The sequence below is a fragment of the Rutilus rutilus genome, assembly GCF_951802725.1.
Source record: "Rutilus rutilus genome assembly, chromosome: 1".
Taxonomy (NCBI): domain Eukaryota; kingdom Metazoa; phylum Chordata; class Actinopteri; order Cypriniformes; family Leuciscidae; genus Rutilus; species Rutilus rutilus.
The window spans coordinates 33,747,946-33,772,694 of NC_140209.1; the positions used below are offsets into that span (position 1 = coordinate 33,747,946).

Genomic DNA, 24,749 nt, shown 5'->3' on the forward strand with positions numbered 1-24,749 from the left:
TTGATTAAAATGTTGCTTTTTTAATGAAACTTACTCAGATTCAAGTGTGAAGCTAGAATAAACTTTTTTTTTTAAATGGAAAGAGTTAAAGTATAGTTATTTTTCAAGTATAAAAAAATGAATACCTAAATAGGAACATAGTATACCTAAAGTGCAAAAATAATTAAAAAATAGTAAACTATAAGTATGGTTATGTTCATTTATAAAACTACTAATCTAGTAGTTTACTGAGAGTACACTTTAAAGTGGAATTCATAAACTAAAAATGTGCTACAAATATAAACTATCAGTATGCCTATAAGTTAACTTATAGTGCAAGCGAAAAACTTAGTTGTAAACTAGTTGTGTACTTAAAGTTTACTAGTACTGTTACACTTATAGTACACTTACAAGTATACTTTTATATACTAAAAAGTGGGCCAATTTAGTCCCAAGTAGTATTGAAACAGTACACTTACAAGTATACTTCTATTACATTGATATTAGTATACTTACTACATAAAAATAAACTTGAACTTCACTAAAGTATTCTTAATAAAATGAACTTGAAGTATACTTAATTTTCATAAGGGGATACATAATATTGTGAGAAGATTCAGGGAATCCATAGAAATCTCAGTCCATGTGGGACAAGACCGGAAACCTCTGTTAAATGTGTGTGACCATTGCATGATAAACTTTTACTGTGTTAAATATAATCACATTGGCTTGGGAAAACTGTTGTCATTTGTGTGTTGTGGTCAGATGAGTCCACATTTCAGCTTGTTTTTGCAAAAAACTAACTTTGAGCTCTCAGTCCCAAAGTCGAAAGGGACAATCTAGACTTTGATCGGCGACAGGTGCAAAAGCAAACATCTGCCATGGAATAGGAGTGCATCAGTGCAAACAGTACGAGTGACTTGCATGTGTGTGAAGGTACCACTGAAGTGGAGACGTATATTGGGATTGTACAGAGACATTTAAAGGCACACTATGCAAGATTTGTACCTTAATATAACAGCTTCGAAATCATTTTGATGGTAAACGAACTCGTAGTTGGGCGAATCATCCCGATAGCAAAGCAGGGGGGGCATGCTGCTGGCAAAACCAGCAATACAGGTTTGAGTGGTGGCACGAGAATCACGACTTGCGACGGCACGACGTCACATACATCAACAACATATGAAGCAGCCTCTATGGAAGACAGAGTCCTGCACGGGTCCGATTTTGTAAATCCGCATCTGCCCATACCCGCAGTGCTTAAAACTGCATCCGACCCGTTTTCCGACAGCAGCACTAATTAAAATCCGCACCCGACCCGCTTAAAATAGAACCGACACCCGACCTGCACCCGAAATAAAATCAGTTTAGCCAATCACATTATAGACACAATTACAAAAATGTTTATTGCCAGGTCATACAGAAGTTATTAGGACATACAAGGACAACTTCAGCCGAAGCTGTCAAAAGGCCGGTACATGAAGAACATGGCTAACGTTACCACAAAACTGAATAGCCTTGTAACATTTTACCAATCGAACAGACGCGGCTACAACACTATATCTGCCACGCAATTTCGTCTAGCCTGCATCTGACAATTTTGGGTTCAATCGAAAATGCATGCAGCAAATAAGCCTTTCACAATATTTTCTTCAGATAACTCCAAATTTCTCCCACACACTGGACTTGATTTTTGATGACGTATTGTCGACAACTTTACAATCTCCACTAGCTATTCTTTTCTTCAACTCCTCAGCATCCATCTCGACGACTGCAGGCAGATCGCGCACGCGCGGTTATGATGCATTTTTAGCCTAGGTAACGTTATAGATACTGGGAGGGCGTGGCGCGTGGGTACAAATAAACTGATGTGGATTTTAAATTATTTTATCAACTTGAAATACAGGCATATTTTTGTAGATGTGTTCCTAAAAATCTGCATATATTTTTACGTTTGCATGTGATTGTTTTAAACCCGTGTTTAGACCCGTGTTTCCCCCGTGTCCGACCCGACCTGCACCCGTATCCGACACAGTTGGATATTTTTCACCCGTTTGAGCAAAATTTGCGGGTCACCCGTCCGAACCCGTGCAGGACTCTAATGGAAGACACTAGCACGCATTTCAGGCGTGAATCAAGAGTCGATGAAGAAACTGCGGTCGGAAGAGTCAAGGAAAAGAAAACGACGGCTCTGCGTGAATGGTATAGGCTCTATGCATGATCGCTTCTGCGTTTTGTCTCAGCCCACCCAGTTACATCCGGTGCTGCGTCGGAAGCCGTTTTTGCATTCGGTGGCGATAATGGTAAATTACACCCGCTGTTTACAAGAACTTCCAGCGGTTAACGTGAATGATGTTAACAATATTGTGAGGCAGTTAGCTGTCACACCTAAGAGTAAGAAAGAGAAGGGCTTTAAATTATATATTTCGAGCTACATCGACAACTTTGAGGGTGAGTATTCTCTCATATCATGCAAAATCCGACTAGCGAATCAGTTTCTAAAATCGTTGTCTCCGTTTCTGAGAAAATTAATTTTATGAAAGTTTTGCCTCTAGTACACTTCGCTATAGAACGTGCTATGCGGAAGTAAAGACGCTGGCTGAGATTCTACCGGAAATACGTCAGCAGCGTTCGTGCATAGAGTGTATTTACGACAGTAACGTTGAATACAAGTTCTCCATAACGACTCTAGGGGTCGCTGTTTGAGAAAAACGGAAACTGCAAAGTGTGCCTTTAATGGCATCAAAATGACATCTTTCTTGGGAAGCCTCATTCTGCATGTGCTACAACAGTGGTTTAGTAGACACTCTACACCTGCAGTCCAGATCTGTCTCCTATTGAAACGTGTGACCCATCATGAAAAGGAGAATCATACAACGATGATCACGGACTGTTGAGCAGATGTCTTGTATCAGGCGAGACTGGGCAAAAATTACACTTGCAAAAGTGCAACAATTAGTATCCTCAATTCCCGAATGATTAAAAAGTGTGATTAAAAGGAAAGGAAAAGGAAAGTCCCAACTTTTTTGGAGTGTGTTGCAAAAATGTGTTTATATTTACAAAATACAATTAAGTTGGTTAGTGACACCATTGGAAATCTTTTTTTTTTTTGTTAAATAAAGGTTCAGGAGAATTTAAACAAATCACAGATTCTTGATTTTATTGCATTTTACAAAATCTCCCAACTTTTCTGGAAATGGGGTTGTAGCTGACTAACACAGATTAGATTTTGACAAAATTGCAAAAATGACTTATGATGGTCTTGGAAGCATTTAATTACATTTTATTTAATATTATTTCTAGCAAATATTAAAATACATTGTTAAAATAAAAATGAATGTTTATTTTATGATGTGGCCCGTTGAAAAAGCAGAATACATTCATATCATTGAGCCCTGTAAATCTGTGCTGCCCTAAACCAGTTCTTAGATGTCCAACTCACCAATTGACATGCATGTTTTTGTCATATAATACTTGTCAAATGATCAGGGCTGCATTTCTTAAAACCATATTGAGCTAAGTTGATCGTAGAGACCATTGGTGTCAATAGTTCTACAATCTGCCTTAGGCTTAAGATGCTTTTGGGAAACGCAGCCTAGGATGATTCATCAACATCATATTTTTTTACAATGTAGACTTACTGGTGTTGATGAGGAACTGGTTGGAAACTCCAGGGTGGTCTACATCATGAATGGCAGCAGCGAACAATGCAGCCAGGATTTCAAGATCAGTGAAAACAGCCTGGTGGGAAGATACAGGAGTACAATGGTCATTATGTATAGTGTCGTTGCTGACTTTGAAATCTTGATTTCAGATTATGAAACTTTTTGCTTCTGAATGAGCACTGGCTCTCCCATGTTAGAATATACTCACGTCCAGTGCCGGTGTGGAGAGCAGCACATGTGTTGACTGTGTGACATCAGCAGCATGCAGGCTGTTGTGATAGGCCACGTTGGCATGGTAGTGGTCTTCCAGTGTCATTACATAGGTGATAAACGTATCCACTGGTATCCCAAATGTCTTCAGTAGATCCCTTTCCTTTAATGCATTGCAGAACGTAGACAGAACATAGTGAATGGTCAATATAAAGGATGAAGAGGTTTGCTTTTGTAACTAGTAGGGCTGAGTAATTCAGTTGGGTATATTTCAGTTGTAATGTCTATTATGCTTACATATAGTATGAAGAAATAATTTCTCTGCTAATGCTTGTACAGCGCAGTGTTTTCCACATTACACATTTTTTTATTGCATCACATTCAAACAGACTACAGACTCACATTCACAACTCAGCAGGAACACTGATAGAGCGAATCTTCGAACTTTCCGAAAATTATCAACTAGTGAGTTAGTTCAGCAGAATGCTGTGGCATGTGCAAGACGGGAAGTACAAACATATTTCCACATAGCCACTGAAAACAGGCATTGAGTAAAATATTGATTTAGGGATTTTAAGGAATCAATATATCGATTGTTCAAATATTTTTACCCATCCCTAATAATGAGCATGCAAAACCACACCGACATCTTTGCATCTGGCATTTTTCATAAGCACAGCACAGAAGCATTCATAGCAAAAACCAGGGACCACACACCTGGAAGATAGCAAACATCATGCAACTTAGAGGTCTGTTATTGGAGTACTCAGCCACGTGGAAGATATTAAGGCCCCACTTGTTTAAATCATTCAGCTCCTGTAAAGATAAATTCAATTATAACAAATCCATTCGACAAACAGAGTTTTTAATACTGATAATGGTCAAATAGAGTGCTGTGTGTATGCATTGTGTCTGTACCCTAGCCAGTGCGTCCTCCTGCTCGGTTTTGACCCCGAAGCGGGGCAGGGCTGCACTAGTGAGGCTCGAGCTATGTGTAAGCTTCTTGACTCCGCTGATGTGAGACATTGGTTTCTCTCGCTCCCGGAGCGTAGGAGAGGGAATATCCACCTCATTCTGCTTGTCTGGGACACAACAAATGCATGGACTTTTAACAGATGACAGCTCATTTCAAATCATTAAGCATTGAGTGTTTCAGAGTAGTGCATGTACTCTACTATAACCTACTGCAATGCTGAAACTAAGAAGCAAAGGGCTGAGATGTACAAAGCAGAGCGTGAGCGGACTCGCTTACCTAGGAACGTAGTGGAGATGTATTCGGACACCTGATTACCAGAGCGGCTCATCTCAGACAGATGAGACAGTTCCCTGTTTAACATCCTCTTGAACTAGAGATAGGAAAAGGGAAAGATGGAGATAGATAGACAGGGAAGAGAGGAGAGTTATAAGTATACAGAAAATGGAAAGTTTTTGTCCATTTGAAAAGAAATTGACTTTGTTATCACATAGTAAGATGTCAAATACAGACCCTTTCCAAAAAATGGAAAGGGTCTGGAAAATCCTGATGGAAAATGAAGGAAGCATGAAGTGCTCTGAAGATGTCCTGGTAGACGGCTGCATTGACTCTGGATTTAATAAAGCACAGTGGACCAAAGTCCTCTTTTCTGATGAAAGCAAATTTTGCATCTCATTTGGAAACCAAGGTCCCAGAGTCTGGAGGAAGAATGGAGAGGCACACAATCCAAGATGCTTGAAGTCCAGTGTGAAGTTTCCACAGTCTGTGTTGGTTTGGGGAGCCATGTCATCGCCTGGTGTTGGTCCACTGTGCTGTCCACTCAACGCAGCCGTCTACCAGGACATTTTCAGAGCACTTCATGCGTCCTTCAGCAGACAAGCTTTATGGAGATGCTGACTTCATTTTCCAGCAGGATTTGCACCTGCCCACACTGCCAAAATAACCAAAACCTGGTTCAATGGCCATGGTACACTGCACTGTGTAATTACTGTGTGATTTCATGTAATATTCAAAAAAAATTAAATCCTGTTTTCGTGGGTTTTATGAGCTGGAAGCCCAAATTATGTACAAATAAACAACTAAATACTTGAAATCGTTTAAGTTGTGGGCCCTGAATCTATAATCTATGGAAGTTTAACGTTTTGAATGGAATTATAGAAATAAATAATATTTATTTTATTTCCATGATATTCAAATTTTTTGGAAAGGGTATGTACATATCAAAAGGCATAATTCATCCCAAAATGGAATAAAAAAATCATCAAGAATGTTGGGGGTTTCAAACAACATGACTCAAACTACTGACTTTTATTGTATGGACAAAAACATGGAAGAAATAGTCATACAGGTTTAGAACGACAGGTGGTTGAGTAAATGATGACAGAATTGAAATTATTTGGGTGAACTATCCCATTACGGCTTATATTCTTCTCTATTATTCAGATTGTTACTTTTGCTTTACTGCAAGGCATATAGGCAGAAGACATATGTTGAAAATATCTGAATTATGTTACCCAAACATGCCGTATATGTGGTACTGCCAGGTTATATAGAGCTTGTGCTTATAAAGTGTGCAGATATATACATGCAAATAAACCTAAGGCATTTCTAATGTTGTAGCTGTAACATTGTGGGGTTAGAGGAAGGGCCTGTCTTTAATTAAAATCTAATTAAGTAATTGCCATGAGGGGAGAACATTGTTGAATGATCTCACATCTCCGAAAACCACTGCTTAACAAAAAAAAGAAAACAGATTTGTAGCAAAATTAGTTGTTTATAAGAAACAAAATACGTATGTGACTCAAATGACTGAAATTGTGCAACTTCAGCAGATAACACAAGACAACTACACAGTCGCACAGCACGACTCCGATAAGACCCCTGGTCTGTCCCACTGACTGGTCCTTCACACATTACAATCTCCATGGAAACCAGCAGGTTTCCTTAGCAACTGCCTCCTCACAGTCCCTCCTGCAGCATGATGGGAGTGAGGCGATGGGTTGGGTGACAATCTGAGAGAGTAGGCAGGTGTCTGTCTCTGACCTCCTCCAAGGTCAACACTCTCTGTATCACTCTCCATCTATTCTGTTCTCCTCCATTCTGTCTTTATCTCTCTCTTTAAGCCCTCCTTTTTGTTTCCTGTCTCTTTTCATGTCTGTCCTCCACATTCTATCCTTTTTCCTCTGCAGTCATATTTTTCCATTGATTGTGTTTCTATTCATTCTCTTTCATGGTGTGCATCTAATTCCCTTCCTAGATGATATGGACATGTGTGTTCTGTGTATTAGCCATATGCAAATGTATAATTTATATTACATGCATCATTATCGTTGTTTTTAAATCTTCTATAGCTAGCAAAATATAGAGTGTTTTGATGACAGTGTCCCTGACATCAGGTTTGAAGACAATGTGAGAATGCCATAAAATAATTCACAATATCTAATCAACAACACAATAGGGGAAATAACAATCAATCAATGTTAAATCAAAATATTTATTGATTCTAAGTAATTTTCCTTTCACAATCACAGTATAAACTCCCTCACTCTAAACCTGAATCTTCCTGAATGTTCTCTTAGGGATCAGTGCACAATGTCTATCTCACACAGAGTTTATATAAAGCTTCATGTACAAAACTCTCTTCCCTGTGCAAGTGCATATTACATACTGTACCAAGGATCTGTTTGTACTGTGCTGAGTCATTATTTAAACATTCACAGAGTGCCAACTGTTTTTAGCATGCATGCATCCTCTAGAGGACCAAGATGATACCAGATCATGTGGAAAGGAAATCAGACCAAATTAATACAAATATGTGTTACTAGGGGAGTCTGATACTATCTGTTGCCTTTATTATTTATTAAGACTAAGCTTGATAGTTGAGTTTGATGCTGTGCTTCTGCATTTCAATGAGCTAATTTCTACAGGTCTATTCAGCAACATAGATAAAACACATCTGTCATTCAACAATTAAGAACAAAGAAATAGAAAACAGTTCCCTGAAACCACAGAGGGCATCCCTTTCCATGCTGAAATGTGGCACAGAGTCACAGATTATGTCCCAATGTTTTTAATTCTATCCGGCAAGAACAAACCTTAAGTTTTACCTGTGATAGATTTAAGGTGTGCTGTTGCTGGATAGAATTAAAACACAAACACTGATTCTGCCACATTTCAACATCATCATGATCGGCGTCAAACATCTCAACAGTAAACAAGTCTTAGATGAAAGAACTATGCAGAAAAAAGCTACCAAATATTGAGCAGATAAAGCCTGTTCCCAAACCAGAGATAGAGGGAAAGATAGAGGAAGTGGGAAGAGTGCAGTTGAGGTATCCTGAGAACCGTACAGGTTCTGTCCAATTCTAAAACAAGGCACTAAAACAACGTAAGCCAAGTGCTTTGGCGGCAGCCATTTTCTCCCTAGCTCTCAAAAGTGTCACTGAATAAGTGCCTAAGTTAGAGCTCAGGTTTAAAATCACACTTGAGTTCTGGAGACTGATACAAATTTGGATACACCAGCATACAACGAACATCGGTCTTATCACATGTTGTCTGTTCCAGAAGCATTACAGTTCAATCACCTAAGCAACTTTTCTTTCCCCCCACATTTCTGTTTATCATCCTGCTGAGCAAACATCCTTTCTCCTTTTCTGGACCTGAAGTTTGTTAACAGATATTTAGCAACCTTTTTCTATTCATGCTGACCCTACCTGGTCCCACCAACCAATCAGCCAGGGTTTGGAGCAGGTATCGCAGAACAGATCCATGAAGGGGGCCCTCCGCTCGGTGGCCTGACCACCCCCATCCAGCACCCCATCTGCAGCTGCCTCAAGCTCCAGCTCTGACCCTCTTCTCCCCTGCAGGGGGCTGTAGCTGGAGGAGTGGGCCAGCCGGTAGCCTCCGGGCACAGGTGAGGGGCAGGAAGAGGGCGTTGGGTCAATGGCCTCCACCACGCCCATGCTGAGGGTGACGGATGGCGTGGACCGTTGGCAAAGGCAAGAGGCGCGGAAGTGCACGGGGGCCGAAGCGCGGCGGGTGCTCCAGCGGCATGTGGGTGCGGTCAGGGTGTGGGCAGAGAGGCCGCAGCCTAGCCGGCCAGGGTGCTCCAGAGTGACGGCTGCCCCCAAGAGGCGGGGAGCAAGGGGGTAAAAGTCCAGCGGCAAGCGCTCGCTAAGGCTGTCTCTCTACATGCAGCAAGCAGTGTGAGAACCAGGCCCTCCTGAAAACCACTGAGTGGGCCCCACGGCGATCTGCAGGCGAGTGTCCCCTGCGAACGGCCCGCCAGGAGCCGCCCAAATCCACAGGCCGAAGGAACTACATCTCATCCCAGCAGCTGAGTAGAGCTGACCCAATGATCAAACAGGAGGGGGAGAAAGTGACGAGGGGTGGAACGGACAAAGATGGAGAGTCAAAGAGACGGAACCGTCTGAAGGACACAGAGAGGATGCGGAGGGAAGGAGAACAGAGGAATTATAGGAGGTAAGGAGAAAGATGGAGATGGAGCAAATAGCTAATGGAGACTGACTGAGGGGTGACAGGACGAGGAAGGAAAACAACAACAACACACAGGTAGCAGCCGGAGAAAGCGGTTAAGAGTAGACAGAGAGGACAACGGAAACAAGCAGACAGAAACACAAGAAAAGACGGGGCCTTCAGTCAAAAGCCAAACTACACAAGAGAGCGGTGGTCTGGAAAAACATCCTTTTTCTCTCTCCCTGCGTCGACGCCCCTCCCCCACCGCAGAGCTCCAGGACCCGGGCCCAGCGTTCCCAGCGAGTTGTGTTCAGAGCGCACAGTCCATGAAGCACAATGCCAGTCCTGTCAGCACAAAGCAGCTCTCTTCAGCAGCCCCACTGTTTAATCCACACACGGTGTCAGCCTCGCCGATGCAGCTCAGCCGATGCTCTGCCTCTCGCTCTGTTTCCCTGGATGCTGTAGACAGATCTCGCAAGCTAATCAGCCGCTGTGGCAGGAGGCGCGTGCTTGGGTGTGTGTGCGTGTACACGCACCCTAAGAGCGCATGTGCGGCAGACGGCATGTAAGAGCGTAGAAAATGGACAAACGTCTGTACGTGTGTGTATGTGTGTGAGATGTATTTAATAGTCTGACAAAGAGAAGGGGAAATAATCTAGGCTTTAGTGTTTTCGCTTATCTCTGCATGAATGATTCTGCCAATATGCATATGGGAGTGAATGTGTGTGTGTGTGTGTGTGTGTGTTAATGTGAGAGATATATGACAGATCTTCAATTCACACATGTTGTAATATACACACACAAACACTGCTTACTTCTCATACTGATGTTCATCTTATGAGGTATATAGCAAAACACATGAAGCACCAGTAATATGGTACATGGAAACAACCATACAAAAAGCTGCACATCCAAAGTCATGGTACTGTCTCTTTAAACAGGCAAGGTATGGAAGAGAGCAACCGATTTTTCATTGGCCAGCATCTAAATCACATGTCTCATGGCCACAGCGAAGAGCCAATAGATAAACTGGCAGGGTAGACCTTGCTGCAGCTCGATAGCAACGAAGGTTACAGCAGAAACACTGGCATCAGGACCAAACTGCAGCCCCCTCCTCCCTCCTTCATGTCCTCCCCATCCACAAACCCTCTTTTTTCTCCCTCTCTCTCCTTCTCTTCTACAATTATCAAACCAGAGCAGCGTGTATGACAAGGCTGGCAAGAATTGCACACAAAAGCTATTTGCTTCCGTGTTTACGGATGATGATTAAAAATACATTAAAGAAAGGAACATCACTCAGGTGGGACCATATCAGATCCGGCACACAACCTGCTCAAGAATCTTTCTCCGCATATGCATAGATGTAGTCCTTCATGTGTGATAATTCACAAAATGGCAGATCTTGAAACCTCTTCTTGAGGCAATCATGTTACATGTTTCGTAAAATGTACAGGGTGGAAATTATAAACCATGAATGGATACTTGAAATGGGAAAAAAATACCTAGTGTGATAGGCCACAAAATTGGTCTTTGAGAAGGTAGGACAATACGGTAACCAAACTAGGCAGCACAGATGCAACAGTAAGTGATTGAAGAAACACCTTGTTGGAAGCCATCTCGCTAACAGAGCGGTGGGTCTGAATGGTCTCCAGCTGGTCCAAACACCAGTCAAGTTCCTCCAGAGTCTCCCGAGCCAGCTGCTGGTATGTCTCATCTGCACAGGACATAAGACAGCCATCAGCATCACATCACAACAGCAGTGTCGCATACATTTAACACTCGCTGTGAGAACTTCGTTTGTGAACAGTGGGGATGTTGTTTCCTGACAGGAGGACATAAAGAATTGTCTGAGTGATGTCTTCAAAAAAAAAAAAAAAAAAAAAACATCCAAGCATGAATCTTTCAAGAGCTTCATATGGAGAGATCAAATGCCTCATAAATAATGAATCTTTTTACTCGTAAGAATGAATAATCTTTCTTTTTTAAACCAGAGGAATGAGAGAATAAAAAGGAAGAAGTCTACAGCAGCTAAATTTCTGAAATCAAGAGACAAACCAATTTATAAACGTATAAAAATATCAAAGAAAGCTCAACAAAAATGAACTGTTACATCAGTTATATCTAGAGCAGGGATGTCCAATCCTGCTCTTGGAGGGCCACTGTCCTGCAGAGTTTAGCTCCAACCCCAATTAAACACACCTGAACCAGATAATCAAGGTCTTACTAGGCATTCTAGAAACTTCCAGGTAGGGGTGTTGAGGCAGGCTAGAGCTAAACTCTGCAGGACAGTGGCCCTCCAGGACTGAGTTTGGACACCCCTGATCTAGAGGAACCATGTTGTTTAACACTACAAATACAACAAATGTATTCAGTGTGTAGAAAAATAAGTATAGTCATTGCTCAACTGGACTGGCCTGCACAAAGCCAAGGCAGGCTACATCACCCAACTTCAGTGTCTGACCTCATTAATGCTTTTGTTGAACATTAATTTCAAAAGCATTAACCCCTCCTTTTGCTGCTATATCAGCTTACACTCTTCTAAGAAGTTGTTCGGCTATAGATGTATGAATCTGCATCACGGAGTCCCCCTGGTAATCATTCTTTTTGGATTCAAATTAGACCAATCTACCTTTTTATGTAATTGACTTTAAAAAAGTTATACAAGTCTTGAAGAAAACAATTAAATGATTAGCAGTTTATGCAACCGGCCACTGCTGGTCCTAACTTTTTGAAGTCGCATAAAAAGGTGCATTGGTCTGCAATCGGAAAAGCAAGACTGATTTCTTATCTAAATGCTAGTTGGTCAAACTAGGTCTTAAAGGGATGGTTCGGAGAAAAATCAACCTAGGGTCCTTTGCACCATGACCTCGAGCCAGACACCCCTAACCCCCCCCCCCCCCCCCGAAGCCTTTTTTCCCATGGTCGAACATTATTAAAGTTAGAGCTTATTTAGAGATATCAGTCAAATGGCTTAGTGCAGGCGCTAATGGATCCAAGGTTTTATCTCATACCAAACTTCTACAGTAGTACAAATAGGTTCTGTACTCATAAAACGAGGCATTGGAAAGTTTGTAAGTACATCAGGAGTTTATTTAAATAACACTTGCCTGACGGCTTATGCTACCGCTAGGTCACTTCCGTTATTTGGGAAAATCAACGCAGAAAGTGATGCATAAGGATGTAGTGTAACAACGCCCATTTCCAGGAATGCACTAATGGCTCGTTTCAACTGAGCGGTACGGTACGGTTCGGGTCGGTAAACCATGAATCGGCTGAATTCCACTGCCAACAGTACCCTTACTTGATAGGCATGGTGTAGCCTATGCCGGAAAGAAGCGATCGACGTCATTTTCGCGCGAAGAAGAAAGCGACATAAACAACAATGACATACAGCAGATCTGGTTCTTGCTTCTCGGCATGTTTGTCACAAGAAGCCAAGTGCCGCCGCCGACATTAGGCGTTTCTCAATAGCAAGTACGCAAAGTTCGGACTTGCCAAGTCCAGCTCAGGAGAATGACTCCCGAGGACGCGACTCCGGTAATTCTGAAAATGGAACAGCGCGTTCTTCAAAGCGTCAGTCAGCTCGCTCTGCTAACGTTACTCCGGTTATCTCTGTATGTACATTTTAGGCAACAATAAAACGAAATATGTTATAAAACACCACACTGCCTCTTTACGTTTTCATTTAAAGAAATCTTAAACATTATAGCCACACAAATGTGGTTCAGGCAACGCGTATTGATTATATTCACTGCATGTAACGTTAGCCTATTTATAACAATATATATATATACATATATATATATACATATATATATATATATATATATATATATATATATATAACACAACCCTGCCTCTTTTTGTTTAAATTTTAAAAATATTAAACTTATTAATATGGTTCAGGGCAGGCAATATGTGCATTTGTACTCTGATCATCTTCAATGTAATAAAATAAAAAATTACAAAACTAAACCCTGTCTCTTTCTGTTATATTTCAGTTTTATTAATAATAGCCATTATAAAAGTATAAGTAAAAAGTACAAGAAGCTATACAATAAGAAATAAAGCAAACAATTCAGTCAAACATACAAAGTCAGCGCTCTAGTCTAACAATACAACAGTAAAGTTAAATAGGCTAAATATAAAGTTATGAAATTTCACTTAGCCCTCAGTTCGGCCAGGGAACAAATTATAGATTCACAAGACCAAAGATCGCCGGTTAGGTCTACACAAGATGAATTATATCTCGTTTAACCACTACAGAGACGTCAGAGTCAGCGGCAAACGTCAGAAGGACCAGCCGAGGAAAGGCTGTTCCAGGCGGGGTACATGAGCGCCGAGCGCCCGGTGATTGCATGGATCTCAAATTTTCATAAATCTTTATAAATAAAGCACAGATTTGAGCTTTAAACAACTACATTCTCGCCTGAAAAACTCTTCAAATTACATTTCGTGACACAGTAACAGTAGTATTATATTAAACTGTATATTAAAGCAGAACTCGGCAACTCTAGCAAGTGAACTCTAGTCACTTCTTCGCTGATTTTCCCTTTTGTTGTCGCATGTTTTCCCCACGAGCTCCCCCTACAGCTGTGGGGCGTATATTTCCCAACACTGTCGTAAAAAACTCACTTCTGGCGGCCTCCTCCCCCTCTCTACCGCTGCTCATGTGCGTTTGTTATGATCGGAGCAAGCCAACTGTATCATGTGGAGCTATGTCTACCGAGGTGGGTAATGCATCATACATGCGTGTGTTTATGTCGAATTGCCGTAAAGCAATTTGTGTTTCGCGCTCGTTCTCGTTGTCGCTTCTCACATAACTTTCAATATCTATCTTGCCGGGACGGTAGTCCCCAAGTTGCAAGGTTGGTTTTCCACCTGGGAATGCTGGGGGGAGCGGGGAAAGTCACCAATATCACCAGAACAGGTTGTTTAACCATCCAAATGATTTCTAGACAGTTTTATTAAAGGTGCTGTATGTAACTTTTTTTATAAAATGAATCCTTTTTTTATTGCCCGTCTGTGAAGGGGTTGTAATCACACATTACAATGATCCACTTTTCGCGTTTTGCTATTACCTCTGAAGGCCAGTATTCCTATTTTTATGTGAAGTCTCCGGGTCGGATTTTCTGCGAAATCCACCGGATGTGACGTGCATGCGCGCTCCCGAGCCTCTCCGTTTTATATATACAGTCTATTGCGACGGCACTGCAGCTAACGACATGGAGTCTGATAACACCAAAAAACGACCTGCCTCCAGCACAACACAGACTCCAACACAAACTCCAAAAAAAATTAAAAAACAAACAAAATTTTTTTATCTGCTGAAGCTCGTCAGGCCAAACGTCAGTCGGATCGACTCAGGACGAAAACACGGATCAACATTGGCAGAGCGTTTGAATTATGGAGAGACCTCCGCTTTGTTTTAGGCATAAAAACAGACCCTGAGTTGGCTTTCATCCTTTTGGACAGGTAAGCTAACAATACTTCAAAGCATGTAAAATATATTGTGATTTTGTGCTTTAGTTGGCTCAAGTTAGACATCATTAGTTCGCCAGCTAACGCCGACCATTTGCTAACATTATCTGATGTGAAAGACTACAGTTGTAACTTTATTGCTTTTCACGAGCACGAGCGCTGTTGTTGCAATCTGAAACATCACCGCTAGAGGCCGCTGGATCCTACATACAGCACCTTTAAGTTAAAAAAGTTAACAAGTTCTGCTTTAAAAAATGGCGCTTCTTATGTTGTCATTCCACTTGTAGCACGCACAAGTGACGATTCTCTGTCAACCAATCAACGTCCTGCAGTGAGTCTAGCTCCACCTTTTAGTACCGTACCACTGTGCTAGGTACCACAACGGAAGGGTACCCAAAAAGTGGTATGGTACGGTTCGGCATTTTGGTACCATTCACAACTTCTGATGGTGGAAACGCAAATAAATGCGTACCGTTCCGTTCCGTACCGTACCGTACCGTACCGCTCAGTGGAAACGAGCCATAATATTTTGTTGGTAGTACCAGTTTGCAACAATTATAAGTTAACACTAAGTTGTCAACACTTCGGAAAAAATAATAATTCGTCATTACACTACATCCTTATGCATCGCTTTCTGCCAGGACTTTTACGTGCTTTTCCCAAATCACGGAAGTGACCTCGGCGTCCAGGTTAGCGGTAGCATGAGCCATCAGGCAAGTGTTATTTAAATAAACTCCTGATGTACTAACAAACTTTCCAATGTTTCCAACTTTTCCAATCCCGTTTTATGAGTACATAACCTATTTGTACTACTGTAGAATTTTGGTACCATTCTGGGCATTATTAGTGGGGTAATTTACGAGATACAACCTTGGATCCATTAGCACCTACACTAAGCCATTCGGCTGATATCTCTAAATAAGCTCTAACTTTAATATTGTTCGACCAAGGGAAAAAAAGGCTTCTGGGGGGGTGTTTGGCTCGAGGTTATGGTTCAAAGGACCCTAGGTTGATTTTACTCCGAACCATCCCTTTAAGACACATTCTTAGCATATAGGCTTTGTTTATGTGACTGGCTCCAGGTAATGGGGCCTGGATAGCCATTACAATTCCACTTGATCCCCAAATTGTTAAAAAAACATTCAAATCTGGGATTTGTGCATTTAACTTCTACACAGACTTATTAAACCATTTCTATGGACATTGTGCACTGGGATGATGTTGACTGCTGCAACAACAAAAAAAGAGTTCAAAGCGAGCAATTTAGAAGAGTGTCCACATACTTTTAGTCATATAATGTACATTAAAATATCTGATAAAAGTTATATTCTAAATAATTCAAATTTAATTTATTTAATTTTCTCAACATGTGCAGCATCTTCACTGCTTATATGCCTCAGAGTTTCTTATTTAAACTAGCAGCTGAGGGCTGTTATTTGGCTAGTTAAAGCATCTGGTTAGATTCCAGCCCCTGTTTCCCATATGGCTCCACTATTTCTGATGCTGTAATGTATTTTACTGGCAACAGTGTCTACAAGAGGAAGTGTATGCGTAATGTGAGAGACACTGTGTGGGAGAGTGCTAGTGTGGGAGATAGAAAGCTCACCAGTGACTAAGTTACAGTACAATAAACATACCTGAGAGCGTTGCTGGGGGAACCGTTGGTTGGCTGGTCACTGGTGACCTCCTGTGGACAAAAAGATCATTACATCAGTGATAGTGGTAGACGTCGCCCTCTACTGGTATAAATTCATTTAGAATTGCTCACTGGGAGGAAAGCTGCACTTGTTATGAACCAAGCAAATAAAATAAAATATTACACACACAAAAATATTCAAAATATATATCGTCATCTTCCTAAAATAATTGCCTACATAATTTTTTGACAAAAAATATTTTTTTGCATAAGTCATCTCCTCATGATGCTGGCCACCTCTGGTAAAATCGCCCACATCCTCAGTTGAACAGATCATGCAATTCTACCCCTGTAGTATAATGGCCTATGTCAAGAGTGTGACTTAGGCCGTTTTATTTTGCCTAAGTCAAAAGACAATGAGACTTAGGCAATTTTACAAGCTTTTCAAGATGGCAGCTGCATCAAGAAGAACGAAGATCTACTCAACCTCTGAAAGGCAACCGTCGATATATTGTGTTTTCTGAGAAACCTGAAAAAATGACTTGAGCAATTATTTTAGGAAGGTGACGATATTATACATTTATATATATTTACATTTATTATATAATACATATTTAAATAAATGTCAAATTTTAACATTTATTTTCACATGAAATAAGATTAATTTTTTATGTTAAGATTTAGAGTTAAGCTGTGTGAATATGCATTATTTTTGTACATTGTTTTTATTTATTCATCATAAATAAAATAATAAAATGCTGTATTGAAAAGGAAACACTGGTGGCCATAAGGGGGCAGAGCAGAAATCTAGAAATTGTTGCATCAAAGCTAAAAACTGACTTGTTAGTGGGAGTCGTGACGTTGGCGAGAATGGTGAAGTTGCTTCTGACAGTTCGTAGACTAGCCAACACCTGCATTAAAGAGGCAGAGAGGAGAAAAAGCGAGAGAGAGCAAGTGAACAGCAGGATATCACTCAACTCCAACTCAGCAAGTCATGACAAGCAATTAGCACTCATTATATACTGTTTGCCAGACACAACAGAGGCTTACCTGAGCAAAAGGGGTGACTATGAGATCTTCAGCATGACTGCAGAAAGAGGAAAGAGCAGTCCCAGTAAATGGGGAGGAAAAATACTATACATTTTGGTAAATGTTTACAAATGGTCTTTTATAGTATTGAGATGAGGCAAGGAATCATCCCCAGGTGTGAGGAAATTGATTTTTTTTTTAAAAGCCATCCAGACACAGTGGTCACAGAGAGCGTGAGCATTTCTGAGGGTGTAACAGCATTATAGTGAGACAGGTAAAGAGGGATTTAGTTGATGTGATTAATGCTGCATGGTGATTCTGGGATAAAACAACTTTCTCTGAGGCCTTTTAGAAATGAAATGTGAAGACAGTAAACGGTGAAAGTGTGCTGTTTGTTGAGGGAGACGGCTTACCCCTCGCTGTTGATGGAGGAGTTTCGTGACATGGTCTTGGGGGACATGTCGTAGTCGGAGTCAGAGCGGTAGAGAAAAGATTCCCTTCTCTGACTCTGAGGGAAGGGGGGATGAAGCACCAGCCCAGGACTCGCCTGCGAATCCATAGGGCTGCGGCCAGGAGAGGGCCCATTCTCCCCATCATAGCTGTGGAGATAGAGAAACCAAAAAGAAATGGAGGAGAAAGTTAAAACAAATGTCTTGTCATTTAGCTCGAACGATGATTTGCAAGTGGCTGCATTAGATTTCCAGTCTCTGGCCAACACAGCACAAATAGAGATGTGGAACACAAACAATCGTGATTGCCTCTTACTCCAGAGAAAGCAAACGCTCTCTGAATGTATAAAGAGCTGATGAAGACTGTGTCACCCTGAAGAACCATTAAAGGAAATCACCAGCCTAATCAGAGGAGAATCTTCAGCCGCCACTTTACAATTTATATTCTATAGGCACTTTGTGGTTTAAAGGAACAGTTCACGCAAAAATTTAAAATCTGTTATTACCTGCTCACCCTACTCACATCTTAGAAGGTTAAGCTGTCAAGCTCCAAAAGGGACAAAAACACCATAAAAATAGGCCAAAGGACTTGGGTGTTTATTCCAAATCTTGGGAACAAAAAATAAAAAATTCTAATCTTCCCCTTAACAGAAGGTTTAATGTCACGACACAAAAACAAAATTGCATTCCTGTCGCTCAAACAGTAGAGCAACGCCAAGCTCATGGGTTTGATTCCCAGGGACTGAATGAACTGATAAAAATATATAAGTGGTATTGGATAATGCAGAAGTTGGTTCTGGTAACTTAATGTGATATGCCAGTTCAAATATGCAAAATTGAGAAATTCGAGAGTTCATATGTTTCGGTTCATATGAAAATGGTGATGTGGACTTCTTTTATGGCTTTTTTTGTCCTTTATGTTTCACAAAAATCAACAACAACAACATGAGGGTGAGTAAATAAATCTATCATTTTAATTCTGGGCAAACCACTCCTTAAGCTTATCATTAAAAGTCGACATCTGTGGACGGACTAATCCGCACAGTTTTGGCATAAAACGTGACTAGTGGAAAAGTACCGGATATGGTGTCTGACCCCATCTGGGGTTATAATACGTACTGTATTTGTTCAGTTATCATGGCTCAGTGATAACGAATGAAAACTAGTCATCTGGAGAGCCTAATGACTGCAGAGCTGAAAGTGAGCATGGAACCTATTGCAGGTCAATCGCCAGTTGTAAACAAGACATATAATGTCACCACATCACAGGGAGAATGCCAAGAACAGCTCATCCTTGAGCTGGAGGCCAGGAGCCATTTGACTGGGATCACCTGTGCTCCTGTACTCTGCGATGGGGCCTCAAACGTCTAAAAAAGCAACAGGGGTCATGGGCATGGTGCGATAGGAGCCAAGCAGAAAAAAGGGAAGGCTTTTGCATGGTTCCTAATTCCTCTGGTTCCAGCCTCCTCTGAGTCATGCCGGGAATTATGGGTACACCACACCAGAGAAACCTCAAACCAAAGCCTACACCTCAGAAGTGAAGCGTCAGAACTCGGTGCCTGCCAAGACTTCAGTCTCTCTCGCGCGCTGTCAGTCACTCTTCCTCCCCCTCACTCCCTCGCTTCTCACAGACAAAATACTAAAACCCCTCTTCCCACACACAGCGCATAAGGCATCCAAGCTCGTCTCCTGCCCCTAACTGCAGAACTGAAGGTAGTTTTAGCCTGTGGCTATGAAGGGCTCCTGTTTCTATGCTGCTGTTGGTGAGCTGGATCTGGACTACAGCTAGGTCCTTTGATTCGGTTGTTTACTTTTCTTTATCACACAGACGTCCAGTGCAACAGCACTTGAAACGCTTCTTTCTAGCAGCTGCTGTCCCCTCTCTCTAGAGATCCTGAGTGATGTGAATCCACAGTAAACAGGCCCTACCTGTCCTCTCTACATGTCCCTCGAGACAAACACTGCCTCGGGCTCTTGACCTACACCTCATCTTTCCTCTACATCTCTCTCTCTTTCTCCCATCAGTCTGCTTTCCATCTAAATCCTTCCTTGTTAAGTTGTTTCCTGTTCTCACACTCCTTATCTCGCAGCTCACAGAATTCCTCTCGCAGTGATGGGAAGACCAAGCGACATGAGCGACAGGAGAAAATGGAGTGCACGAGTACTTGAAAAAGGGAGCGAGGAGAGCAAAATCATAAAGGAGAAGAGGAAGAGCAAGAGGGAGGGAGGTGACTCATGGCCTATCTAAATATTTACTTGCCCTAGGTGCATGTACAGCTTCTTCCAAAACCATTTTATTTTTCCAGCAACAACTGCAACACTATTTACAGTTGATAACACACGGTTGACCTTAAAGAGTTCTGTCACTATCTGCATAACTACAGCAGTCTGGCTTTACTGTGCAGTAGAAATAGCAGCTCTCTGTAAACCCATTTCCTATTTATACGGAGAACAAGCTCTTTTTTTTTTCTGCATTAACACGGCGCCTTTCGCTCAGAGTGTGTTGCTTTTCTTGCACTGTATTCATGCCTGTAGAAGGTAGTGTGTGTGTGCGAGAGAGAGTGAATGTGTGGGCGCACACGAATGCTCCTGCTTTTCTGTCTGTGCTTCACTTTAATGCCTCCTGTAGTCATGTGACATTTGTGCTACTCAGAGACTATACACAAAGGAGTGAACAATAAGAAATGAGAAGCCTTGTCAACCAGTTTCCCCTTCTCCTCCTCTTTCTTGTGTTGTGATTCGAGCCCTTCTATTTCTCCTTCACCCTCATTCTATCTCCTTCTCTGCTTCTCTGGCTTTTTACCAGTCTCTGTCTTCTGTCTCTCACAAGATCTCTGCCTTTCACTGCCTCCTTCTCTGTAATTTGTGTCTATGGCTGTGACTCAGCCCAGAATAAAAAAGCAAGCAGAATGCATGCTGGGATATTGGAGTTCTCATTTGTTTATAAGGCACAAGAGACACACTCACTATACCCTCATAGACACACAATCAAAGGCCGTTTTTTGTGTGTGTGGAACTGTTGTGTCAAACACCTCGTCGCTAAACCTCGTCAAAACTGAGCTCCATGAATTGAAGGAATCAGATATTTGTCTTTTTTAATAATTATTATAAATAGCACTTACATTGAGCTGCACAAGTAAGTGTGAAAATATGCAAATGCAGTGTATTAATGTGCATAAATTGTGGATGAAGCAGCCGCAATTATCTTGCTTCAGTAATCAATAAGGGTAGAAATGTATTAAACTTTCATCATAGATAATGCACTCGCAAAATACACACAACACAATTTCTTCTTTTTTCTTCTGTGCATTGCAGGATATGCCATTGGCAGCTCTCACTTTCATTCGGTGATAACAGAACCCCTGAAGAGTAGGACTCTGGACAACATCATGATCATAGGGGGCACAGAGGAAAGGATTTGTGCCAGCTGGGTGAGTCTTTCCTATAAAAGATAACACATTAATGTCAGCACATCCCGTGCTTCTGAAAACCAACCCTAGCGCATTGGTTGGGCTGTTTATGTATCTGCTAAATGACATTGGAGTAACTGTAACAAGCTGCAACCTGACAATAATTCCAGGAGACAAGAAAAGCAATTACTGCTTTCAGATACAAAGATGCTCAAACTGATGTGGACCTAAAGTCTAAAAATAAAGGAAATGGTTATATTGTAAAAGTCCAGAGGGAAGAATTAAAATACATAATAGCTCACACGTGTGCCCCCCGAAGGCTTCACACAATGAGGATGTCTTACTAACGTCCAAGAGGCTGCCTGAACGTGACAGCACAATTAAAGTAATTTGATAAATGTTGTACCATCCTCTATGCGGCCCAGGATAGTGAGTGGAGGCATGATTCTTCCTATTCACAGCTTTTCGGGGTGGCAGATTTGAAATTAATTGAATATAAATCTGGGCCTATGAGTAATGGAGTGTGTAATGCTCTAAAAGAAGTAGCTTTGAGTCACAAGGACTAAAAGACGACTTACAAAATAAACGCATACACTAAAACTACCCCCATTTTCCCTCCTAAGATCACAATAGTAAGCATAATCGTAACTTAATCACAAATTCATATGTGAACCATCATCCCTTCATTTGAAGAGCTTGCCTCGAGTACAAACTGTAGCACTTACTCCCCATTTGCTGATACAAAGTGTTCCGGTAGCTGATTCCGAACATTCTCACTTACGCCGCAATAATAAAGGAATTTGATTATGTTCCATTAATACTCTGGGTTTTAAAAGGCTTTGAAGTTTGAGTTAAGAAGCTGATTGAATTAATTAAAACTTGCTGTAAAATATGTAAGGGATATCATGGAGGATTTACAGGCTCATTCCATCCAATGGCCCTCTTATTGATTCCTTACTACCAGTAAACACAAAACCTGGGGCCCTGGAAACTCTGGTCTACAAGCTCCCAGCACACACCGCTACAGTGAATTCTTTAAGTATGAAGAGCCATTTAAAAAAAGACCTCTCGCCAAAAAAAAACTTAATTCTCTCCCTTTCAGTTAATGATTAACGCCTCCCCCGACCCCCAACCACCACCACTCGCCCGTTCCCAGCCTGAATGGAGAGTGACAGTTATTTCCTGCCTCCACTTTCTCTGCTGCCAAGCGAACCATGTGCACACCAACACCCCCGATGACTGCCTCCCCCTATCCGTGCCCGGGCATTTAGCACCTGGTTGATTGCTGCATGCAGGAGGGGGGTCAGAGGAGGTGCGAGATGTTGGGGAGTGGGGGGCAATCATAAAATCAGTGGTGACTGTATATGATGCTGTCACTTCGCTGGCTCTTTAATCAGCAGCTGATGCCGTGTGATAGAGCTTTTATTGTGGCGCTCTGTCCCTTTGGCAGTGCATTACAGCAAACTGTGTCTCATCAGTCCCCACGCTGACTCACAGAGGTATTTAAGGGAGCGTGTGGAACACTCTCTTCCAGCCGCTAGAGTCTTGGTGAAACCTGCAAGGCTCCTGATGTTCCCCCACGCGACATTCCACCTCTTCCCTCAAGACAGGCGAGTGACCGTCTTCCTGACGGCAGGTAAACATGGAAGCTGAAAGCTGGCTGTGATCTGCACCGGAGGCTGTGTCCTGTGTCACAGTCCCGCACAAACACGCAGGCAGGGCTGAAAGAAGCAGGCTGGCCACGCTGCGCTTCCTGGCGTGAAGTCATCTTGCAGGACACCGTGCTCCAGTCAGATAAGAGAGCTGGGGATTACAGCAGATTATCTGACAGACAGGATCAGAAGCACCCTATTGAAAGTGTCCCAACAGTGAGAGCTCAACCATTACAGACAAGCCAGGCATCTGCCCTCAGGAAGAGGCTTTAAAGCCTTGATACCATTGATTCAACTGTACAGTCATTTCTGTGAGGGCCATTGAGAAGATTGCTTTTACTATCTATATTATGCCTGGATGCCTTTCCAAATTCCATATAAACCTCAGCTTTGTGCATGGAGTGACTCTTCTGTGGTGTGCTAAGTCAGAGTCCTGTACAGACATGATAGGCAGCCACAAACTAGTTTTACTACTATCCTGCTCAGTGTCTATTTCTGATTTCCCTGAGCAACACTGCATCAGTTATTCATGCTCTTATTTGTCTTTTGCTTGATTTCTCTATTTTCATGCAAATCCTCATGGGATACCTATCAGTTCATATTAGCCAAATGATATCAGCACACTCCTAGCTTCAAGAATAGTACCCCGTCTTTGCTATAAATACACCCCAGAAAAATCTGTCAACATTTACACACCATCATGTCATTCCAAGTGTCACTTTCTTTCTTCCACAGAAAACAAAAAGAGAAGACAGTGCTTAAAGACTGAAGCTTTGAAGCTTTAAAAAGGACACAACACCATTAAAGTATCATAACAGTTGTACACTATAGTCCAAGGTTTCTGAGGTAGCTTTGTGTGATAAACAAAAGTCTTAATTTACTTAATTGGGTCCACTGAAAATCCTGACATCCCCCCAACTCCTTGGTGCGTTCATGAGAAAAGAAGTGATGTCTGATTCATAAACTAATTGTTTGAGTCAGACCTTTAAGTCCCCCTGTAGTCAATAATTGTATCCCTTAAAACGAATCTTTGATCACCAAAATTACATATTAAAAAAAAAAAAGATCTTTGAAAACAAATTTCTTCTTGCCTTAAAATAGCTCGAATGTCACTCTACACCCTTTCCTCATTTAGTATATGCGGTTTATATGAATATGCAAATTGGACCAGCCTCCACTCACTCACACCAGCTCAGAGATCCACTCGTTGACGATCACACATTGACCTGATTGGTTACAATGTAGTTTGTGACGTCAGAAAGCAGAACGTTTTTGAGTTCACTGCAGTTTCTAAGGAGAAAATACTCAGCAATGGTGTTGACTTATGAATTTGCACATGGTTTGTCTTAAAGCATACTAAAAACACCACATAGACATATAAACAACAGTAAAAGCTTGATTTTCAACACAGGGGACTTTAAATGAATCGGTTGATCTGGTTCAAAAAAACAGTCTGCATAATTTATTTACTTTACTGAAGATTATTAGTGAATAACAATGTAAATTGTATCTGTATCTCTGTATTGAATTGTAAAACTGTATCTCACACAACTTCTCATTACTTTTACGGCGATTTTACATATCTTTTTGAAGTCCCGCAATTTCATATTTGTGCTCTAGGAACAAAGAAAGTCATATAAGTTTCCTTCAAATCTTTAAATCTTTAGAAAATTATGCCTAATCCTTGATGTGAACAGCGTTCATGTCATGTGCGCAATAAATTATTCTGTTCGGCACCCTGCAGCACTCTCCTTTCAATCCCATCCTGATTTGTCACCCAGCTGTGACC

General features: G+C 41.5%; 2 protein-coding genes across 3 annotated transcripts in view; both read right to left on the reverse strand.

The window, feature by feature from the left end:
* The window catches only part of LOC311304609 (vascular cell adhesion protein 1), a 660,847-nt gene that overhangs the window by 519,730 nt on the left and 116,368 nt on the right, over positions 1–24,749 (reverse strand). The window lies entirely within an intron of this gene.
* pde4a (phosphodiesterase 4A, cAMP-specific) overlaps positions 1–24,749 on the reverse strand; it is a 58,146-nt gene that overhangs the window by 5,647 nt on the left and 27,750 nt on the right. Inside the window, exons 2-11 of one of the 2 annotated variants that reach the window (XM_084424289.1) lie at positions 17,863–18,048; positions 17,471–17,507; positions 17,261–17,331; positions 16,422–16,471; positions 10,905–11,017; positions 5,107–5,200; positions 4,773–4,936; positions 4,572–4,670; positions 3,853–4,017; positions 3,621–3,720 (exon numbers count right to left, since the gene is read on the reverse strand). In XM_084424289.1, coding sequence (XP_084280415.1) covers positions 3,621–3,720; positions 3,853–4,017; positions 4,572–4,670; positions 4,773–4,936; positions 5,107–5,200; positions 10,905–11,017; positions 16,422–16,471; positions 17,261–17,331; positions 17,471–17,507; positions 17,863–18,048 — 1,079 coding nt within the window. Of the gene's footprint in view, positions 1–3,620; positions 3,721–3,852; positions 4,018–4,571; positions 4,671–4,772; positions 4,937–5,106; positions 5,201–8,540; positions 9,830–10,904; positions 11,018–16,421; positions 16,472–17,260; positions 17,332–17,470; positions 17,508–17,862; positions 18,049–24,749 lie in introns of those variants that run through there. The other variant, XM_084424290.1, reaches the window with a different exon arrangement.